The following is a 19,353-nucleotide window of genomic DNA, read 5'->3' on the forward strand; positions in this document are numbered from 1 at the left end:
CCCCTATACCCCCTGCTCCCATACATGCATAGCCTCCCCCATTGTCAACTTATTTATTTATTACAACTGAGGAACCTACATTGACACGTCATTATCACCCTAAGTCCATAGTTTACATTAGGGTTCACTCTTGGGGTTGTACATTCTATGGGTTTTGACAAAACTATAATGGCATCCACCATTATAGTATCATACAGAGTAGTTTCACTGCACTAAAAATCTTCTGTGCTGGGCTTCCCTGGTGGCGCAGTGGTTAAGAATCCGCCTGCCAGTGCAGGGGACACGGGTTCAAGCCCTGGTCCAGGAAGCTCCCACATGCCGCGGAGCAACTATGCCTGTGCGCCACAACTACTGAGCCCGTGAGCCACAACTACTGAAGTCTGCGCGCCTAGAGCCCGTGCTCCAAAACAAAGAGAAGCCACCGCAATGAGAAGCCTGCACACAGCAATGAAGAGTAGCCCCCGCTCGCCGCAACTAGAGAAAGCCCGCGCGCAGCAATGAACACCCACCACAGCCAAATAAATAAATTTATGAAGAGAAAAAAAAATCCTCTGTGCTATGCCTACTCATCCCTCCCTCCCCCTTAACCCCAACCATTGATATTTTTAGTTTCCATAGTTTTGCTTTTCCCAGAATGTCATACAGTTGGCATCGTAGAGTGCATAACATTTTCAGACAGGCTTCTTTCACTTAGTAATATGCATTTAAAATTCCCCCATATCTTTTCATGGCTTGATTGCTAATTTAGTTTTAAGCACTGAATATGGTTCCATTATCTGAATATATCAGAGATTATTTATCCATTTACCTACTGCAGGTCATCTTGGTTGCTTCCAGGTGTTGGCAGTTATGAATAAGCTACCATAGACATTTGTGTGCAGGTTTTCGTGTAGACATACATTTTCTGCTTCTTTGAGTAAATATCAAGGAGCATGTCTGCTAGACGGTATGGTAAGAGTATGTTTAGTTTTGTAAGAAACAACCAATTTGTCTTCCAAAGTGGCCATACCATTTTGCGTTCCCACCAGCAATGAACAGGAGTTCCTGTATCTCCACATCCTCCCAGCAGTTGTCAGTGATCTGAATTTTGGCCGTTCTATTAGGTGTTAAGCGGTAGAAATTTTATTTTTTTTAAAGTTGTATTTTGTACTTGTTGCCCTGCATTGGCCTTTTTGCTGGGTTCAATTTCTCCATGCTATTCCACACCTCACTCCACAAATAAAAATTAACTCATAATATGCCAAAAATCTATAAAAAGCTAAAACCCTAAAGCTTCTAGAAGAAAATATAGGTAAAAACCTTTGTATTCTAAGTTGTGTCCTTGCTCAATGAAACTGCATAGAACAAATCTGATAACTATTCTGCACACCAACCCTTCTGCAAGAAGCAGAATGCCCTTATGTGCCCTCTCTAGATGTCCCAATTATGCATACTCTGCTTTTCACCCTTCTATAAACTAACAGTCAGGAGCAGTATAACTGAGGTTCCATCTCTCAAAGACTCCACTCATCCTGGAATTTTTCTTTTTCATTAGTCTGTTGTCCCATCAAGATCTGTCCCACTTTCAAGATCTGTCCCACTTTTTTGATCTTTACTCCCTCTGACCTCAAGTTAAACCAGACACTGCTACTTGGAAACAGAGCCATTTTACAGGAATAACAGAGGCTGTTGGCTGCTACAAAAAGGCAAATATGAAGTGGCACATTTTGTCACCTAATTTAGTGTACTGTTGTTTTCAGAGAGTGTTTAGGGTTTCCTTGACCTGTCTGGGGAGTGAGTAGGATATGGACTCTTGACCCACAGTATCTTTCCCCACTGCCTATAATTCATCAATGGAATCTTGTATGTTTTTCACATCTCATATTACTTTATTCATCTCAACCCTCACTAACAGCAGACTGACAGGGCAAAGGTAAGAAAAGTTTAAATAACTTGAGAGTTATTTTGGAAAATACATCAGGCCCTTTGAAAGTGTCTCTGATTGAATTTTTCACATTTGGTCTCTCCTGTTGTCTTTGGACTTCCCTAGAGACTCATTCTTAAATATTCTAAGCCTTGCCATTCTTTTATCTGTAATCACCTATTACGATACAGGGCCCTGTTAATGTGGTGGTGAGGTATGTGGGAGGGGAAGTATTGTATGAATCTATGATTTTCTCGCCTGTAACATGAGAACATCTGATTTGAATCTCTAAGCAGCTTCACATTCTTTACTAAACTATGGCACAGATTCTATGACTCTCTGATTCATTTTTCTGATGTTTTATAGAGTGAATGAATCAGGTTTCCTAGAGTAATATGTGGAGGCTTTTAGCAGTATGAGCATACCAGGATCTTGTTAGAAATGCATTTGTCAGACTCCATTCTAGACCTACTAAATCAGGAATGCTGAGGTGGGGTCTTGCAATCTGTTTTTAATAAGCCCTCTACGGAATTGTGATGTAGCTAAAGTTTAAGAACGATTATCCTAGAAACTGTCTTGACCCTGTGGTAGGAGATAATCAATTAATTATTCTGGGTGCTGTGTAATAGTTCCAGCTCTTCGTCACATATCTGAAATAATAGTCTTGGGCAGTGTGCAAACTGGATCAGAAATCAACTCCAGTTCCATAAACAGAATTAAAATTATTGAACCTAGAATTGTGAAGTCAGATGATTTATTATAAGAAATTCATGTCATACTTAAAACCTATTGTGTAATTTCCCATACTCATTAGTGACTCCAGAATGATCATGTTAATTTAAGTAATTACACATTATTTGAATTGAAATAAATCATTCAACCCCCCACCCCTAGTTCTCATTGATTTCGCCTGTAAACAGAAAAGATATCAATGGAAAATTATAGCTGTAAAATTCTATGATTCAGACATCCAATAATTTAATACTGCAAATAATTTAAAGATAATCATTGTTCTCTATTGTCCTTATTCTAAGAGCATTAGAATATTTAGCATTATATGTAACATATAATAGAGGATTTGTATTACTGTAACATTTTCATCCTGATGTTGTAGCAATCTAAACACATATCCCTTTGAAGTTCCCTAAAGATTGTATTTTCATGAGAGTCTATTTAAGGTAACACAAGTAGGTTTTACTTTTATGAAAAAAATTTATTAATAATTTTTGTGACCCTGTTCTTTGAACATAGCACTATTCAACCAAGCGTACAAATGTTCTTGCTATTGATAAGCCTCAGTAGTTAAAACCACTTCCCAGGAGAATCTATAAATAAAAGGTTTCTCTGTTTCCTTATTTGAAAACACCTGACTTAAAAAAGAAGATCTGTTGGCACTTTTTTTTCCCCAGGAAACTCTCTACCATGAAGATTCATCTCTTTTTCTTTATTCTACTCTTTTGGGTCACAATTTTACCAGGTAACAGGGAAATGTTAATGGGCATACTTGTGCTAATGAATTTGCGGAGGCATCAGTTTTTCCTTGTTAAAAGTATGGTAATAACATAGAGATTAAAAGGTTTTTTTGTTAAATGCAACGTGCTACTCTGGATTGAACCCTGGAACAGAAAAATAAAAAAAGACAATAGTGGGAAAACTGGTGAAATGTGAATAAAATCTGTAGTTTAGTTAACAGTATTATAGCAATATTAATTTTTTATTTTTGACAAATGTACCATGGGTAAATGAGATATTACCATAAGGGGAAGTTGGTCTCTATTATCTTTGCAACTCTTCCATAAATCTAAAATGATTTCAAAATAAAAAGTGTAAAACACCTGAAAGATCAATTCATTAGTCTCATCACCTTCATCTGGTAACAATTAGTTAGAATTGATTCTTGATGGAAAAATGTATTCTTTAAGCATAACCAACTGGTAAGTGGTAGATGGTTCGGTATAAGAGAGAGACCTATTTACCTTTTCATTCTTTTTAACCTATGCCAGTATACTACTTCCAGTCTAGGAAGACTTTCTTAATATTCCCTCCTTGGTACTATAGGTAAATCATGTCCCTTGTCGGCCTTTCTTAAGATCCCATGAATGTTGGGTGTAATAACTTGTACATGAGCTGTATTTTTCATGAGATTTTTCCCCCTCAAGGATTATCTCTTCACATAAGGTATGTAACAAGATTCTCTTCTCCTGAACTAATGTGTAAGTATGAATTGTACAGAAATAAAATAATAAGTTTTGGAGATGGAGAACTCGTTGAGTTTACTCCCTTCTCCTTAAAGAGTTTAGTTTAAAGTGAAAGGCTGAGCTCAAGTCTGCCCAATTTATAATATTGGCACTGAAATTAGGTTCAGGTCACTAACTCTAGGAAAATACTCCTTTGTAGTACCTGGCTGACATTTTTTTTTTTTTTTTTTTTTTTTTTTAAGAAATTCATGTTCTTATTTTTATTGATTGATTGATTGCTGCGTTGGGTCTTCGTTTCTGTGCGAGGGCCTTCTCTAGTTGTGGCAAGCGGGGACCACTCTTCATCGCGTTGCGCGGGCCTCTCACTATCGCGGCCTCTCTTGTTGCGGAGCACAGGCTCCAGACGCGCAGGCTCAGTAATTGTGGCTCACGGGCCCAGCTGCTCCGCGGCATGCGGGATCCTCCCAGACCAGGGCTCGAACCCGTGTGCCCTGCACCGGCAGGCAGATTCCCAACCACTGCGCCACCAGGGAAGCCCCCTGGCTGACATTTTTAGGACAAATGAAAATCATAATAGAGGCCTAGGAGAATGAATTAATTTATTCTTTCACTGTGAATATTATAAAGTCTATCATGACAACCTAAAAATTTTCACATAATAAACTGATAAATTATCATTAAAAGGTTGCAAATGGAGAAACTTCCATATAGGGGCCAAACATCAATGAAGTAACAAAGTAATACAGTTAATTGTTAATTTAACTAAGAAAATAACTTCCTCTACCTCCATTCAAAAATTGTTAGAAAAGGATCTCTGTATTTTTTTCCAGACCTAGAAAGGGCCAAAAGGAAATTCTACACAGATTCATATTGCTTTTAACATTATGATAAATCTTTTTAAATTTCTTTTAATTTTAACAATAGCTAAAATTAATAGATCACTATGCCAAGGGTTTTTATGTTTTATTAGCTTATCTTTTCCTTATAACAGCTACATCAAGTGCCCTTAATAATGACTAATGTTATTCACACATTTATCAACAAATTTTAAAATGATGTGTTCTGTAGAATTAGAAATTATAAGCTACTTGGGGGACTACAGTGACATAGATTACAACATCAGTGTTATTAACTTTTTGTATATTTTTTCTTATATTTTCAAAGTGAGGCCATTGTTCTTGTTAATCACACATGTACCAAACTTTTAGAGAATTCCTACCATTAGTGATAAAAATATATATGTAAAAGTAAATAAATATTCAACATACATATTTTCTTCACAAAATTAGAAAAGGTGTATGTGAAATATAGACACTTTGAGACAATAATAAAGCAATAAAAATGTTGTCTTTCACCTTGTAATTCACCAACATATGGTGGTTGAACTAAACTGGATAAAATTGAATCTCATATATGACTCTTAGAGTTCCTCAGTTGTTTTTTGTATCTCACCTTCAGATGGTAAAAGTTCTTACTCAAAATTGAGGTACAAAAACTCATTTTCCACTCAGACGGTTACAGATGAAAAAGTGTTTAGACAAAAGGCCTTACATTTTCTATGCATGGAAATTTCCACTGAAGTCATTTAGCTTTCTTCTTCATTTTCTAGAAGTTATAAAGGCACCAAATGTCTAGAAATGAAGCATTGTTTCACTCACACCTATTGTTTTATTCTGTCAAATTCAAAACTCTGTTATTGCTAACAATCACTTTTCAAGTCTGCCATGTACTTTGGATGTAGGATGGTATAGTTTTGTATTGAAAGGGTAATCGTGATTTTTTCCCATTTCCAAGAAGGTTAACGATAGTCTACCACAGGGGTCCCCAACCCCCAGGCCACAGAACACCACACAGCAGGAGGTGAGCAGTGGGTGAGCGATCGAAGGTTCATCTCCTGCTCCCCATCGCTTCCCATCACTCACAGTACCACTGAACTATCCCCCCACCCCCATCTCCCCCCACCTCACCCCCCCACCCCGGTCCTTGGAAAAATTGTCTTCCACAAAACCAGTCCCTGGTGCCAAAAAGGTTGGGGACCGCTCTTCTACAGAATAAAATAGCAAGTCAGTGAAATCAAAAACAAATTATGGGTTGAAGAGATATTTTAAGAGATGCCATGCCCATTTTTAGCTTATATATTAGAGTTTTGTGTATAGTTTAAATAAATTCCTTAACATGTGAAAATGTTATAGATGCTGTATGAATGATGCTATGAAGTGCTTTGTGAAAGCAATGGAGAGGTGACTTTCTTGAAAGTGATCAACAGAGATTTCAGAGAGAAGATAGTATTTGAGCAGTGTATCTGAGGACAGAGAAAATATATGTTTGGCTTATCACAGCATTGCTAGAACAGTGGTTTTCAGTGAGGGGCAACTTTGCCCCCATGGAGACATTAGGCAGTGTCTGGAGACCTTTTAGGTTGTCACAACTAGTACTACTGGCATCTAATGGGTAGAGGCCAGGGATGCTGCTAAATTCCCTTCACTGAATAGGATCGCATCTCACAGCAAAGAACTGTCCAAAAAGTCCATAGTACTTAGGATGAGAAACCCTGCCCTTGGGACTGTCAGAGTTTGACAAGAAGTGGACTTAATAGTTGAATGAGTGGATGGATGCTTGCAAAGACGAGTATTAGTGATCCAAAGACACAAGCTTCAGGAATACTCATATTTAGAGGTCAGAATGAGGAGAAAGAAGACAATAATTTCACTTTTAGAAAAGTGAAATAAGACAAGGAATAAGAAAGGGGTGAGGTCAGTTTAGGGTGAAATATTGGACAATAGTGTTGAATGTGACAGAACTCTTGTCAAAATGAGTATAATTCAGGTTTCTATCACTGGCAAATCATTTATGGGCTTGATAATAGTAACTCCCCAGAAACTGTAGAATAAATAATGATATTAAGAAGTTAGCATTTAAACTGTGCTGAGTAACTATTTTTTTGGCTGTAAATTGTGTCATATTCTGCATTGCTTCACTTATAGTGAGAAAACAGCTAATTTTAATAGAAGAGCTAGGTTTTATACCAGCTATTTATACCAACAATATGGATAAAGTAGTTCCGAGTCTAGGGATCCACTAATAAGTATCACTACTCACCACCAACTGGTTGAAATGTAGACAGAATATCTAGGCGGAAAGGCCTGGCCTTTAAAGGAACTATTGGATACCAAACCTTAATGGCAGAAACTAGTGGCAAGATTTATTTGCTTTCATACCATGAATATATAAAAACTATTTGAGTCTGACCTTTGGCCAGCTATCCACAAAACTTAGAATTCTCCTACACCAGTTCTCCTTATTCTCATCATATTGTAAGGTGAATACTTATCAAAAGTGATGTTTATGTTTTAAAAGACTCCAAAATAAAGGGCTTCTGAAAGTACATACATCAGTGCATAAGGTGAAATATGAAATTAAAATAGATTGATTTAGAATGGATCTTTTATTTTCATTTTTTTTAAAATTTTTATTGGAGTATAGTTGCTTTACAATGTTGTGTTAGTTTCTACTGTACAGCAAAGTGAATCAGCTATACGTATACGTATATCCCCTCTTTTTTGGATTTCCTTCCCATTTAGGTCACCATAGAGCACTGAGTAGAGTTCCCTGTGCTATGCAGTAGGTTCTCATTAGTTATCTATTTTATACATAGTATCAATAGTGTAGATATGTCAATCCCAGTCTCCCAATTCATCCCACCACCCCCTTCCCCCCTTGGTATCCATACATTTGTTCTCTACATCTGTATCTCTATTTCTGCTTTGTAAATAAGATCATCTATACCAATTTTTTCAGATTCCACATATATGTGTTGATATACGATATTTGTTTTTCTCTTTCTGACTTACTTCACTCTGTATGACAGTCTCTAAGTCCATCCACGTCTCTACAAATGACCCAATTTCATTCCTTTTTATGGCTGAGTAATATTCCATTGTATATATGTACAACATCTTCTTTATCCATTCCTCTGTCGATGGGCATTTAGGTTGTTTCCATGCCCTGGCTATTGTAAATAGTGCTGCAATGAACATTGGGGTGCATGTGTCTTTTTGAATTATGGTTTTCTCAGGGTATATGCCCAGTAGTGGGATTGCTGGGTCACATGGTAGTTCTATTTTTCATTTTTTAAGGAGCCTCCATACTGTTCTCCATAGTGGCTGTATCAATTTACATTCCCACCAACAGTGCAAGAATGGATCTTCTAGTCCAATATCTCCCAATTCCCCGAGTATCCCCAAATGTCCTAAATAATCAGCTTCTAGTGACAGTCAACCTCCAAACTACAAGATGAAACACGGAACTTGGAGCACTGGTAATTTCAGAAATCATCTAATGGGCAAAAATGGACCCATCTTCTAGTCATTCTCCTTTTTTTTTTAAATCAATGCTGACATCAAATATATCTCTAAGTTAGTTCATTTCTTTGAGGGGAAGTAAATCTCAAGATATATAAGGGAGTTGCAGGAGTTCAGACAAATTGTCTAACATTGCCGCTCCTGACATTAAAGAAAAGTAAAATCAAGCTGCAGTAGAAATCTCTTGAAGGAGAACTCATAAAGCACAACAATCAGCCTACATAATGTGTGTGAGAGCAGGAGATAAAGTATGTGGACTTTTATTGTTGTCTTGGAACTATCCTTCTGTTGCTATCCAGTCATTTGTAAAAAAGCAAGCTGGCACACCTAATGAAGTCCAAGACACTCTCTAATTTCCAGGATTTACCTTGCATCAACAAAGGACAGAACATTCACTTAAACTTCCTCAGTAAGACTTTCACAGTCATAAATTAGAAGGGGGCTTTTCCTTTTGCCCTACTCTATACTCTTTTGCTTATCGGATTTTCTCCCTTTAAAATATGAGTCTGTCATAGCTATATTGCTAATTTCAGTCATTGTTTCCTTCTTACAGCCAGAAAAAGATATCCTCACTACGGTAGCTTGGATTTGAGGAGAGAGTGCAGAAGGGGTAATGGTCGATGTAAACCTGAGTGCCGTGACACTGAAGTTAGGATTGCTTACTGCATAAGACCTGGAACTCATTGCTGCTTGCAGAAGTAAAGATGACAAAAGAAAAGAAAGAGACACATGCTCCGAGAAGAAAGGACCAGTGTTACTAAGTCTCCCTTCACATCCTTCAGCACATCCTTCCAGGCCTGCATATCACAGTCATACATAAAGAATTAAATAAAATTTAATAGTGAACCATTCAGAAGTGGTTCTATGTCACACACGTTATCTGGTGCCTTTACACTGCATTGTCTCTTGATCTCTAGGTACCAGAAATAAGCACGATTTATTTTATGGAAGTTCTTCAAGAACTGTTCACATTTCTGTGGGCCCTGTGCTAGTTGACATCAGCAATGTTGGGAGAAACCATAGATCAGAGGTATTGACCCATCTTATTTCTGAGATACAAGCCTCCAATCGAGATGTGCTGTTATACTATTATTAAACGCTGCTTGTAGATTATCCCATGAAAAAAATATAAATCCACTGAATGTGTGAGGCAAGACATTGAGAGTGCAACTGCTTCTCTTGAGCGAGACAGAGCTGGAGTGAGAATGACAGAGTGTAAGAACAGAAGAGCACGGGAAAATCACAATCAGCTCCATTTTCTAGCCATAATGTTTATGTAGCGGAGAAAAATCTGCATCAGGAAATTGAAGAGGGAGTGAAAAGGGAGGAAAATAAGTTCATAAAGGAGAAGAGACAACATGTAATTAAATATTTTGACCAAGGAAGTCAGAAACTATGACTAATAGCTGAACTCAGCTCCTCCGTCCTGAGAGGTGACCCTGTCTAAGGAGATACACAGAGCAGGAGGAAGGAGGGGGATCTTCCCCCTTCAGCTCCACTCTGCCCCACTTCCTCTCACTGCCTTCTCTGAAGGTCTACAGTAGTTTTCCCCACAATCCTCTCAACAATACAACCGTATCATACATTTTCTACTCAAAAAATGCAAATTCTGCTTCTTTTATGAGTTTAGACATGCAGTTTAGTAATTTGTATCAATTCAGAATGCTTTAAAAAAAAATCATCAATATCACAACAGAGTAATAAAACAGTTAGAAATTTACCTTCCTCCCAAAATAAAATTAAATAATCCTTTGGTCATTTAAGTAAAGAAAAAGAACATCTATTGAGTGGATACCTGTGGGCCAGACTTGGACTCAGAAGGATACAAGTATTTCCAGGCCCCAGCTGCCCTCTTGATATTTGTATTATGGTGTCTCATCCCATATTCTAAATGCAAATATGAGATCTAAGGGTCTATGTTCATACTAAGCGTTATCTATTACAGTGAAGTGCATGGGGAAATAATTTCCCCCTATTTAGATAAAGTTTCTAGATATATTTCTACCACGAGGGATTGTTTAATTTTTAGTTTTATTTTAATAAACATGAGTTCCCATTATGAAACAATTATTTGCTAGGCATACATTGGAGGCTTACATGCATTGTATTTCACATTTTAATAACTTAAAATAGACTTTGTCCAATGTGTTGCTTTGCAGTGTAAATATTTTCAAAAGCATTTTTACAATATTCATTTAAAAAGAGTTTCTCAACCTTAGCATTATTGATATTTTAGTCCAACAATTCTTTATTGTGGCAGCTGTCCTGTGCATTGTATCTTTAGCAACAAGACGTTTCTCCACATCCCTAGCCTTTACCCACCAGATGCTGATAGCACTCTTTCCCCTAACTGTGACAACCAAAAATATATACCTACATTGCTAAATATGCCCTTTAGGGGGCAAAATCACTCCTGGTTTAGAGCCACTGGTTTATAATTAAGCACTCTGTCTCACAGAAATTTAAAAATAAAAATGGAAACAACAAAAAAATCAGCACTGTTTTCAGATAATCAATAAATTTTCTGTGCTTTATGAGAACAAATATCTATTTGAATTTTTCAAACGTTATTATAAATGAGCTAGAGATGATGATATATTGGTGGTCCCAGAAAAAGATTAGCCTAACTTTTGAACAATAAATATATCAGCCACATTGAGAAGGAGATCAGTAAAATAAATGCTCCAGAGGAAAGTTTGATTATTATTGATATTTGTCCTACCTGACCAGATACTGAGCCAGAATTACATCAAAGCCTGTAAAGTAAAATTGAGAAGCCTAATATACTAGCAGTATGGAGCAAGTAAGAATTGAATGTTTTAGTGATCACCCAAAAGTGGTAGATGGGTAGAGGTTTCTTGGAAGACACTCGAGATTCTTCTGCATGTGAACTAGTCTGTACTGGTAGACCCCCCCAACTTTCAGTGCTTGACAGAGAAAACCAAAACCATCTAAATTTTTGATCTGGTCTCTCCTTGTGTAGTCCAGTGTATATTCAAGCTACCAGCTTCTGCCGTCAACACAAAGGACAAATGTGACAGTCTTGAAGAATGCAAACCCATGAACATCAAGTATGAAATTAATATTCTTCCCTGTGGAAATCTTTTAGTTCTTTGTGATATCAACTGAAAATTCTAGAAGCCCCTTTAATGAAGTTCTGCAGCCAGCTTTGTTAAAAAGAAAGAGGTGTCACTGATTATTCATATTGCCCTCAGAATTTATTCACAAAAAAAGAAAAGAAAAGAAAAAAGGGGAAAAATACTTATAAATGCAAAGATTTCTGGCAACTTTCTTGCTCAACACTGTAATTTTCATTGCATTTATTGACCAAACAGTTAGATAATATTAAATTAAACTAGTTTGCTCTAAAAAGCTGAAAGTTTTGCATTTTCCCCTCCTTTGGCCCAGAATCTGAATTTTGATGATAGTATGTATTTCCCTTTACTTTTAGTTTTCTGTAAGTTTTGATTGGCAGAGACCTTGATGAAATAGACACCACGAGGTATCACATATTTTCATCTGAATCAATTAAAAGCATTATGTTGAAACCATCAAATTCCAGAACAGGACTAGGAAGAGAAGAATTAACATCCAGCCGGATATCATGCATTCAAACCCAATCTATTTCAGAATTTATTTCACCTCAATGTCCTTGGGCGAAAACAAAATCTAATTCCAATTAATAATTTATTTATTCAGACAGCATTTGATTAAGGGCTTGCTTCTTCCCAGGTATGATGTCATGGATTTTAGATCTGAAGATGAAAAAATTACAACTTCTGTCTTAAGGTACTGTTATTAACTGATTACAAACTGAGTTTTAAGTACTATTCAATTGATAGAGTTAAAAAGTGAATAAAACATGGGATCCACTCCCAAGATCAACGTCAATTCATAATACTGACAATATGTGAGTTAGAGTCTGCATTCCTCACCCCCTCATTTATTTACCAATTCAATAAATACTCATCGAGAACCTACTATGTGTCAGCCATAATGTAATAAGATTGGGACACATCAATAAACAGCACAAACAATAATCCCTATATTTCTGGAGCCATATTTTAGAGGTAGAGACAAATACAAACAGTAAACATAATAAATAAGCAAATAAATAAGCAAATTTCTCTGTTGATAAATCAAACAGAGCTAAGGAACCCCAAAACGCTGTTGGGCTGTAATAATTTAAAATAGGATTTTTCAGGGGTCCCTTATTGAGAAAGTGACCTTTGAGCAAAATAATGAGAAAGGCAAAGAATTGCTCATGGGAACATGCTTGAGATTTGTGAGGAATGCCGGTGAAGCAAGGGTAGCTGGAAAAGAGTGACTTAGGAGGAGAGTCATGGGTAAGCTGGTCAGAAGGGAAATGTATATACAGATTACCCAGAGCCTTTAGGAACTAGAAAGGATCTTGCCTTCTATTCTGAGAGAAATCCAGTGAGTTTCAGCCAGAGGAAAAACATGATTTGAATTTTGTTTTAAAAAAACATCCCTGAAGTGCTTTCATGATTAGGTGGTATTGAAATAATATGGGTAATACATGATGGTAGCAGGGTGGTAACAATAAAAACAGTGAGGAATGGTAGGATTATGGATATGTAAAGTAGAGTTAGTCAGATTTATATATATATTTTTAACATATTTTTTGAAGTATAATTGCTTTACAATGTTGTGTTAGTTTCTGCTGTATAACAAAGTGTATTAGCTATACGTATACATATATCCCCATATCCCCTCCCTCTTGCGACTCCCTCCCACCCTCCCTATGTGGGCACCCCTCTAGGTGGTCACAAAGCACCAAGCTGATCTCCCTGTGCTATGCGGCTGCTTCCCACTAGCTATCTATTTTACATTTGGTAGTGTGTATATGTCAATGCCACTCTCTCACTTCATCACAGAGGGGGAAGTTAGTCAGATTTTATGAGATTTTTTTCCTTTAAGCTATTTTCTAATCTGCCTTATTCTATTCTTTACCAAACCTTCTTAAAAAGTAGCCTAGACTCATAGTCTCCGCTCTATCAAATATTATACTCTTCTCCCCAATACATTTATCCATTTCAATTAACTGAAAATCTTCTTGCTAATATTATAAAAGTTTTCCAAAAAGCAAACCCAAAGACTTATTTTAATTCTTCATCTTGCTGGAATTCTGCACATGGCTAGAGTTGGTCACTATTTTGACAATTATTAACTGACTTCTCCATTTTGATAGTCTCTTGAATGCCATGGCCTCTAGTGTTTTGTCCCTGAATCTCCTTTCTTCTTGTTTGATACGCTTTCCCAAGATAATCTTGTTTACTACAATGACTTCTTCTATCAACAAGCATTTTTCTCAATATATTTCCCAAACCACAAAGCTATATTTATTACTACTCATGGAACTTATGTATTCGGCCAGCTTCCAAATTTTTTAATCCTGATATGTCAAAAATAGAGCTTCTTACAAAGCGTAAAGTCTTTCCTCTTCCTATTATTCTCTGTTTCATTAACTGCTATTATCAACTACACAGTATTAAAATCTAAAACACTTGATATCATTGCTGCTCTGCTTCCCAGCAGTACTCTTCTCCCAAATCCAAAAGTTACCAAGTTGGGCTGCTTCGAATTCATAAATATCTCCTAACTTCACTTTCTCCTCTTTATTTTAAATCCCGTTAACTCAATTATATTTCTCATTATTTTGTATTTAGAATGTTCTAAAAACTGTCTAACTAGCTTCTCTGCTACAAAACTCCACTCCCTTAAAGAGAAAATGCTGTTTTAAATCTCTCTAATTTTATTGGGATTGACATGTATAAAGTGATGTGTATAAAATTGATGACTGATTAAAAAAAAAAAATCTCTCTAGTTTCACCTCTCCGTTCATGACAATATTCAATTCCTCAGTTTTGCAGGTCTTTTGCCACCTGTACCCAGTTTGACTCTGTATTTTATGAAGTCTGTGTCCACATCGCTTCAGTTATGCTAAAGTGATACCATTCTGCATGTATCATAAATTCTTTCAAAACACCATATCTATGTTTAGGAGATATGCCTATATCTAATCTATATCTGTATCTATCTATCTATCTATCTATCTATCTATCTATCTATCTATCTATCTATTATCTATCTATCTATCAGTTGGTCCTATGGGTGAAATGGGAATGGTTATCCCTATCTCATAAGGTTATTATAGTATTAAATCAGATGGTGAATATATTAATAACTTGCTTAGTAAAGAACCTGAAATCTAAAGAACACTTAGTGAAGCATAGCTGTCAATAACGGTTATGGTAGTAGTAGCTATAGTAGTATTAGTAAAAAATAGACCTTTCTAGGAGGAGCTCTTTATTTTATGCTGTGAAGATATTTTATTTATATCTCAGAATTGCCTTTACAAGTGATATTGTATTTTTTTCATTTCTATGTCATCATCTCCCAACTAAAGACACTGGCTCTCTTCTGGGGGTGGGAGCCTAATTATTTTATTTATTTTTTTCATCTGCATCCAGCACAGTATCAAGTACAATATAGTTGCTTACTAAATGTGTGTTGTGTGAATCAGGAGAGAAGGTATTCTCTTCATTTAATAGTGAAAATGAAGAAAAACCGGTGAGTTAATAAAGGGTTTTTCTTTAACTTGCCACAAACCTATAAATCATTCATACTGACTATAAAAACTTACTTTACTAATTTGGAGGCTACAAACTAGTTCCATTTGTGTTATCTTATTCAATTGTCACACAACCCTCTGAAGTACACAGTTATTATTAAACACATTTTACAGTTGAAGAAACTAGCATAGGAGTTAAGTCACTTGCTCAGTTGATACAGGAAATAACTGATGGAGATTGTAATAAAGTCCAGAGAGGTTTTCAGTATATAACACCAGTTAGATTTCTTTCTATGATGACATATTTGTTCACTCAGCCGTTTTGTCAGTTATTTACACATTTATTGAGTATGTTGTTTCAAGCATTGTTACACGCTGAAATAAATCAGTAAACAAGGCAGACAGCCTGCTTGATGGAAGGCAGCTTGCACTATAGCAGGGCATAAGCACTAATAACAATGTTTCATCTGGGGTCAGTTTTAAGGGTGAATGCAAAAGGGAAGTAAAAACAATGGGTATGAGAATAACCTGATTTTGAAACCTTATTCATTTTTTAATACTATAAAAGGAGTTTACGTGTTTCATCTCATTATAACTTTTCATATTTCACGAAACCCTCAATTTCATAAGGAAATTGAAATCCAGTGGACTAAATCATTTGTCCAATATATCACAGCTGGTAAGTAGAGTACACAGGATTGAAACATAGTACTATCTGGTTCTGAAAGATCATACCCTTTCAAAATACAATATTGTCCAAACTTCCAAACAACCTATGGCCTTGTTTCTACCTTGATTCACACTTGGACCCAGTGAGAGTAGACATCCTCCAAACCCACCTCTTCTTACTTTCAACTCTTCCTTTCTACTTGCCCAGAGTATCATGAGGTGGGCAGAGCAGTCATCTCCTCGGAGATGGGGAGATACATGCCAGACATTTCTCCTGGGAGGATGAAGAACCCCCCACAGAACTTGGGAAAACTAACATTTAATAAACTCTATGGGAACCACTGAGCTTTGAACCGTCGGTTTTCTAAGAGCTGTCCATACGCATGGGCAAGCAGGACTTGTCACATTGCTGTCCACCATATACTGCCACCATAATTGTTGCTCTTCACTCTTGCCCAGATCCCAGAAATCTTTCCAGAACATGTACTCCTTATGGGGCCTCCAAACTAGTGTTTATATTTTTCTTATCATGAAAATTTATCATCAACTTCATTTCTCCAGTTATGTTTAAAAAGTGCAGACATATTAGAAGATGAAAGAGATGCTATGTGTCCTTCCTCCAAACAGTTACTTATTTTTGTTTATATGTGGTATATATCAGCTAGTTTCAATCACCTCACATGAATGTTTATGTGCTCATGGGTGACATTTGTATAGCACTGAACAGTTTATAACACATCACATAACCAATTTTCACAACAATGCTATGAGGATGTGTTATTCTCACTCACAGTTTTCACATGACATAGCTGTGATTCTAAACAGATATCTTATTTGCAAATAACTAAGAAGTGTGATAGAACCAATTTTTCAATGCACCCTCTTTGTTTCCAGATCATATAGTTCTATACATTTCTTTATTATTTAAAACGTTTCTACTCTTTGAAAAAATGAGAAAGTAAAAGCAACATTAGACTATTTTAATGTTACTCATGATCTCTATAAATCCACACTTCTCTTTTCTGAATTTAACATATCTTAACATAGATTTGATGGGTTGACAAGATGTTATGGTCTCAGGCATGTTGATTAGCTTAAAAAGTACTACCCTGGCAAAAGACTTTTAAAAAAGCAAAATGCAATCATGCAGCACACCCTTTCCTCCTTTAAATTATATTAAATATGGCTCTGAAATAACTTTAGGGCTTCCCTGGTGGCGCAGTGGTTGAGAGTCTGCCTGCCAATGCAGGGGACACGGGTTCGAGCCCTGGTCTGGGAAGATCCCACATGCCGCCGAGCAACTGGGCCCATGAGCCACAACTACTGAGCCTGCGCGTCTGGAGCCTGTGCTCCGCAACAAGAGAGGCCGCGACCGTGAGAGGCCCGCGCACCGCGATGAAGAGTGGCCCCCGCTCGCCGCAACTAGAGAAGGCCCGCGCACAGAAACGAAGACCCAACGCAGCCAAAAAATATATAAATAAATAACTTTAGATTTCACCAAAATTCATCAATGGCCAGAGATTTTCTCATCATGAATTATCTTCCCATTCCCAAAGAAGATACATATATTCACACGTCAAAACCTTCCTGACAATCTCTTGCACTTTAAGCTTAACTTCTTTCTCTTTTTTACTGACTTTATTAACAATAGAGTTAGTATATTTGAAGTCTTCTCTATGTTCTCTACTTTTGAAGTTACTGGCCAGTTCTCACCCTAATGCTTGGAGAATCCTAGGTACTCAAACACCTGCCACATGGAATGAAATGAAACACCATTCTGAATTTCAGTTAGATTCTAGGCAGACAATTAGGTTCTATGAGTTGACATTATATAACTTTAATCTAAATTCAATTCAATTAATTCTCCAAATTTTAACGAAATTATTCTGCAGTATTTTTCCTGACACACACACATATGCAAAATTTAATATTCAAAATGTATGTATGGTAGCTATATTTATTATAGTCTGTAGGGCAGATGGGTGGAATGACTTATCCAAGGTAAATAAATATTATGATAAAATTTAGGGGAAAGAAATAAGCCTGACTTCAAAGTGCCTTCTATTCTAAAGCATTGGTTGCGGTACAAATGAATCTTTAAGAAAAATAAAAGCTTAGCTTCCGTGTACTATAATTTAGTGCAGCGCTCCCCAACCATTTTGGTACCAGGGACCAGTTTCGTGGAAGACAACTTTTCCACAGACGGGGTAGGGGGCTGGGGGGGCATTGTTCAGGCAGTAATGGGAGCGTTGGGGAGCCGCAGATGAGGCTTCGCTCCCTCGCCCACCGCTCACCTCCTGCTGTGCGGCCCAGGTCTTTACCACCGCGGACCAGGGGTTGGGATCCCTGATTTAGTGTATGAACTGTGACTTTGGAATCTCAGAACATCTTTCTTTGCAATCTCAGACTGTGACTTTGGAATCTCAGAACATCTTTCTTTGCATTGTCCTAGATGACTCACGGCAAACTAGAAGCTAACAGGGGGCTCCACTTTCTACTAAATACTTAATATACAACAAAACTGTGTTTCTATGTGCATATCTAAGGTAGCTTACATTTTAATAAATTATTCTATGAATAAGTATTTTCATGCCTACTGTGTTCCAATTATCGGGGATATACTGGATATACTGGGGAGATAACAAAGAATCAGAAGAAACCATAACTATCACATAAGGGTGTATATTTTGGCTGCAAGAATAAACAAATGTTTTTAAAAATGCATATAATTAAGTACTAAATTATGTTATGTAGACTGTTGAAAGGAACATATCCATTTGCTCTAGTATAATGAAAAAAATTTCAATTAAGAGTAAGATCTGGAATGGAGAAGAAAGTATTGAACAAATGATACTGTGAGGAGGAAACAAGAATCGGTTTAAAAAATTGAGAAAACATGAAATGAAAAAATAAAGTAAGAAAAAAAGATAGGGGAGTAAGAGCCCCTAGAAGCCACCTGAAATTTAATACTGATGTGAGCTGTAAGATAAGGACGTACACTTTTTGTGCAAGTGAAATGTTTGTATCTTGGTCATCTTTTGAAACAACTGGTAAATTGTCCTGTAAAACAACCTGACATCCCAAACACTCCGTCTCCTACACACATGATCTCATGACTAGAACAGGTTGTTTTTTCCCTTTAGTAAAAAAATTAGATTGCTGACTTTAGATGTCTTTCTTGATTGCAGCCAGAAGTGAACTTGAACCAAAGTATAGATTTGAGAGATGCCAAGAAGTGAAAGGAATATGTAAAACATTTTGTGATGACGTTGAGTATGATTACGGATACTGCATTAAATGGAGAATTCAGTGCTGCATATACACTCTGGAAACCAGAAGTACAATTGAACATCAAAGTCGTTAAAAGAGATACATCTTATTGACTCAAGAGTAGGTAAAAAAAAAAAATGTTTGCAGTGTTTAATGGAAATATATACTTTAAAATCTTAAATATCACTGTTTACATAAATAAAAATAATTTACAGTCTCTAATCTGTCTATTCTTCGCACACTTTCTTTGTATTTTGGATGGATGAACACATTAAAAGAGTGGCTTTTGCATTTTCAGAAGTTGTCCTATTGGGGACCAGGAATGAGGAGATGGCATTTAGTTTAACAAGAGATTAT

The 19,353-nt window shown here is 36.6% G+C and overlaps 1 protein-coding gene across 1 annotated transcript; it reads left to right on the plus strand.

Moving 5' to 3' along the window:
- The first annotated feature begins 3,325 nt into the window (after positions 1 to 3,325).
- On the plus strand, positions 3,326 to 9,164 carry DEFB110 (defensin beta 110). The gene is made up of 2 exons (XM_061194985.1): positions 3,326 to 3,380; positions 9,016 to 9,164. Exons 1-2 carry the CDS (start codon positions 3,326 to 3,328, stop codon positions 9,162 to 9,164), a joined length of 204 nt encoding a protein of 67 aa, XP_061050968.1.
- Positions 9,165 to 19,353: the final 10,189 nt, after the last annotated feature.

Source organism: Eubalaena glacialis, chromosome 7, assembly GCF_028564815.1.
Source record: "Eubalaena glacialis isolate mEubGla1 chromosome 7, mEubGla1.1.hap2.+ XY, whole genome shotgun sequence".
Classification (NCBI taxonomy): Eukaryota; Metazoa; Chordata; class Mammalia; order Artiodactyla; family Balaenidae; genus Eubalaena; species Eubalaena glacialis.

Bases quoted from the DNA above. Each gene is read 5' to 3' on its own strand.
- DEFB110 (XM_061194985.1), top strand. From the start codon at position 3,326: ATGAAGATTCATCTCTTTTTCTTTATTCTACTCTTTTGGGTCACAATT. The intron at 3,381-9,015 runs GTAACAGGGAAA...TCCTTCTTACAG, and splicing joins TTGGGTCACAATTTTACCAG to CCAGAAAAAGATATCCTCAC.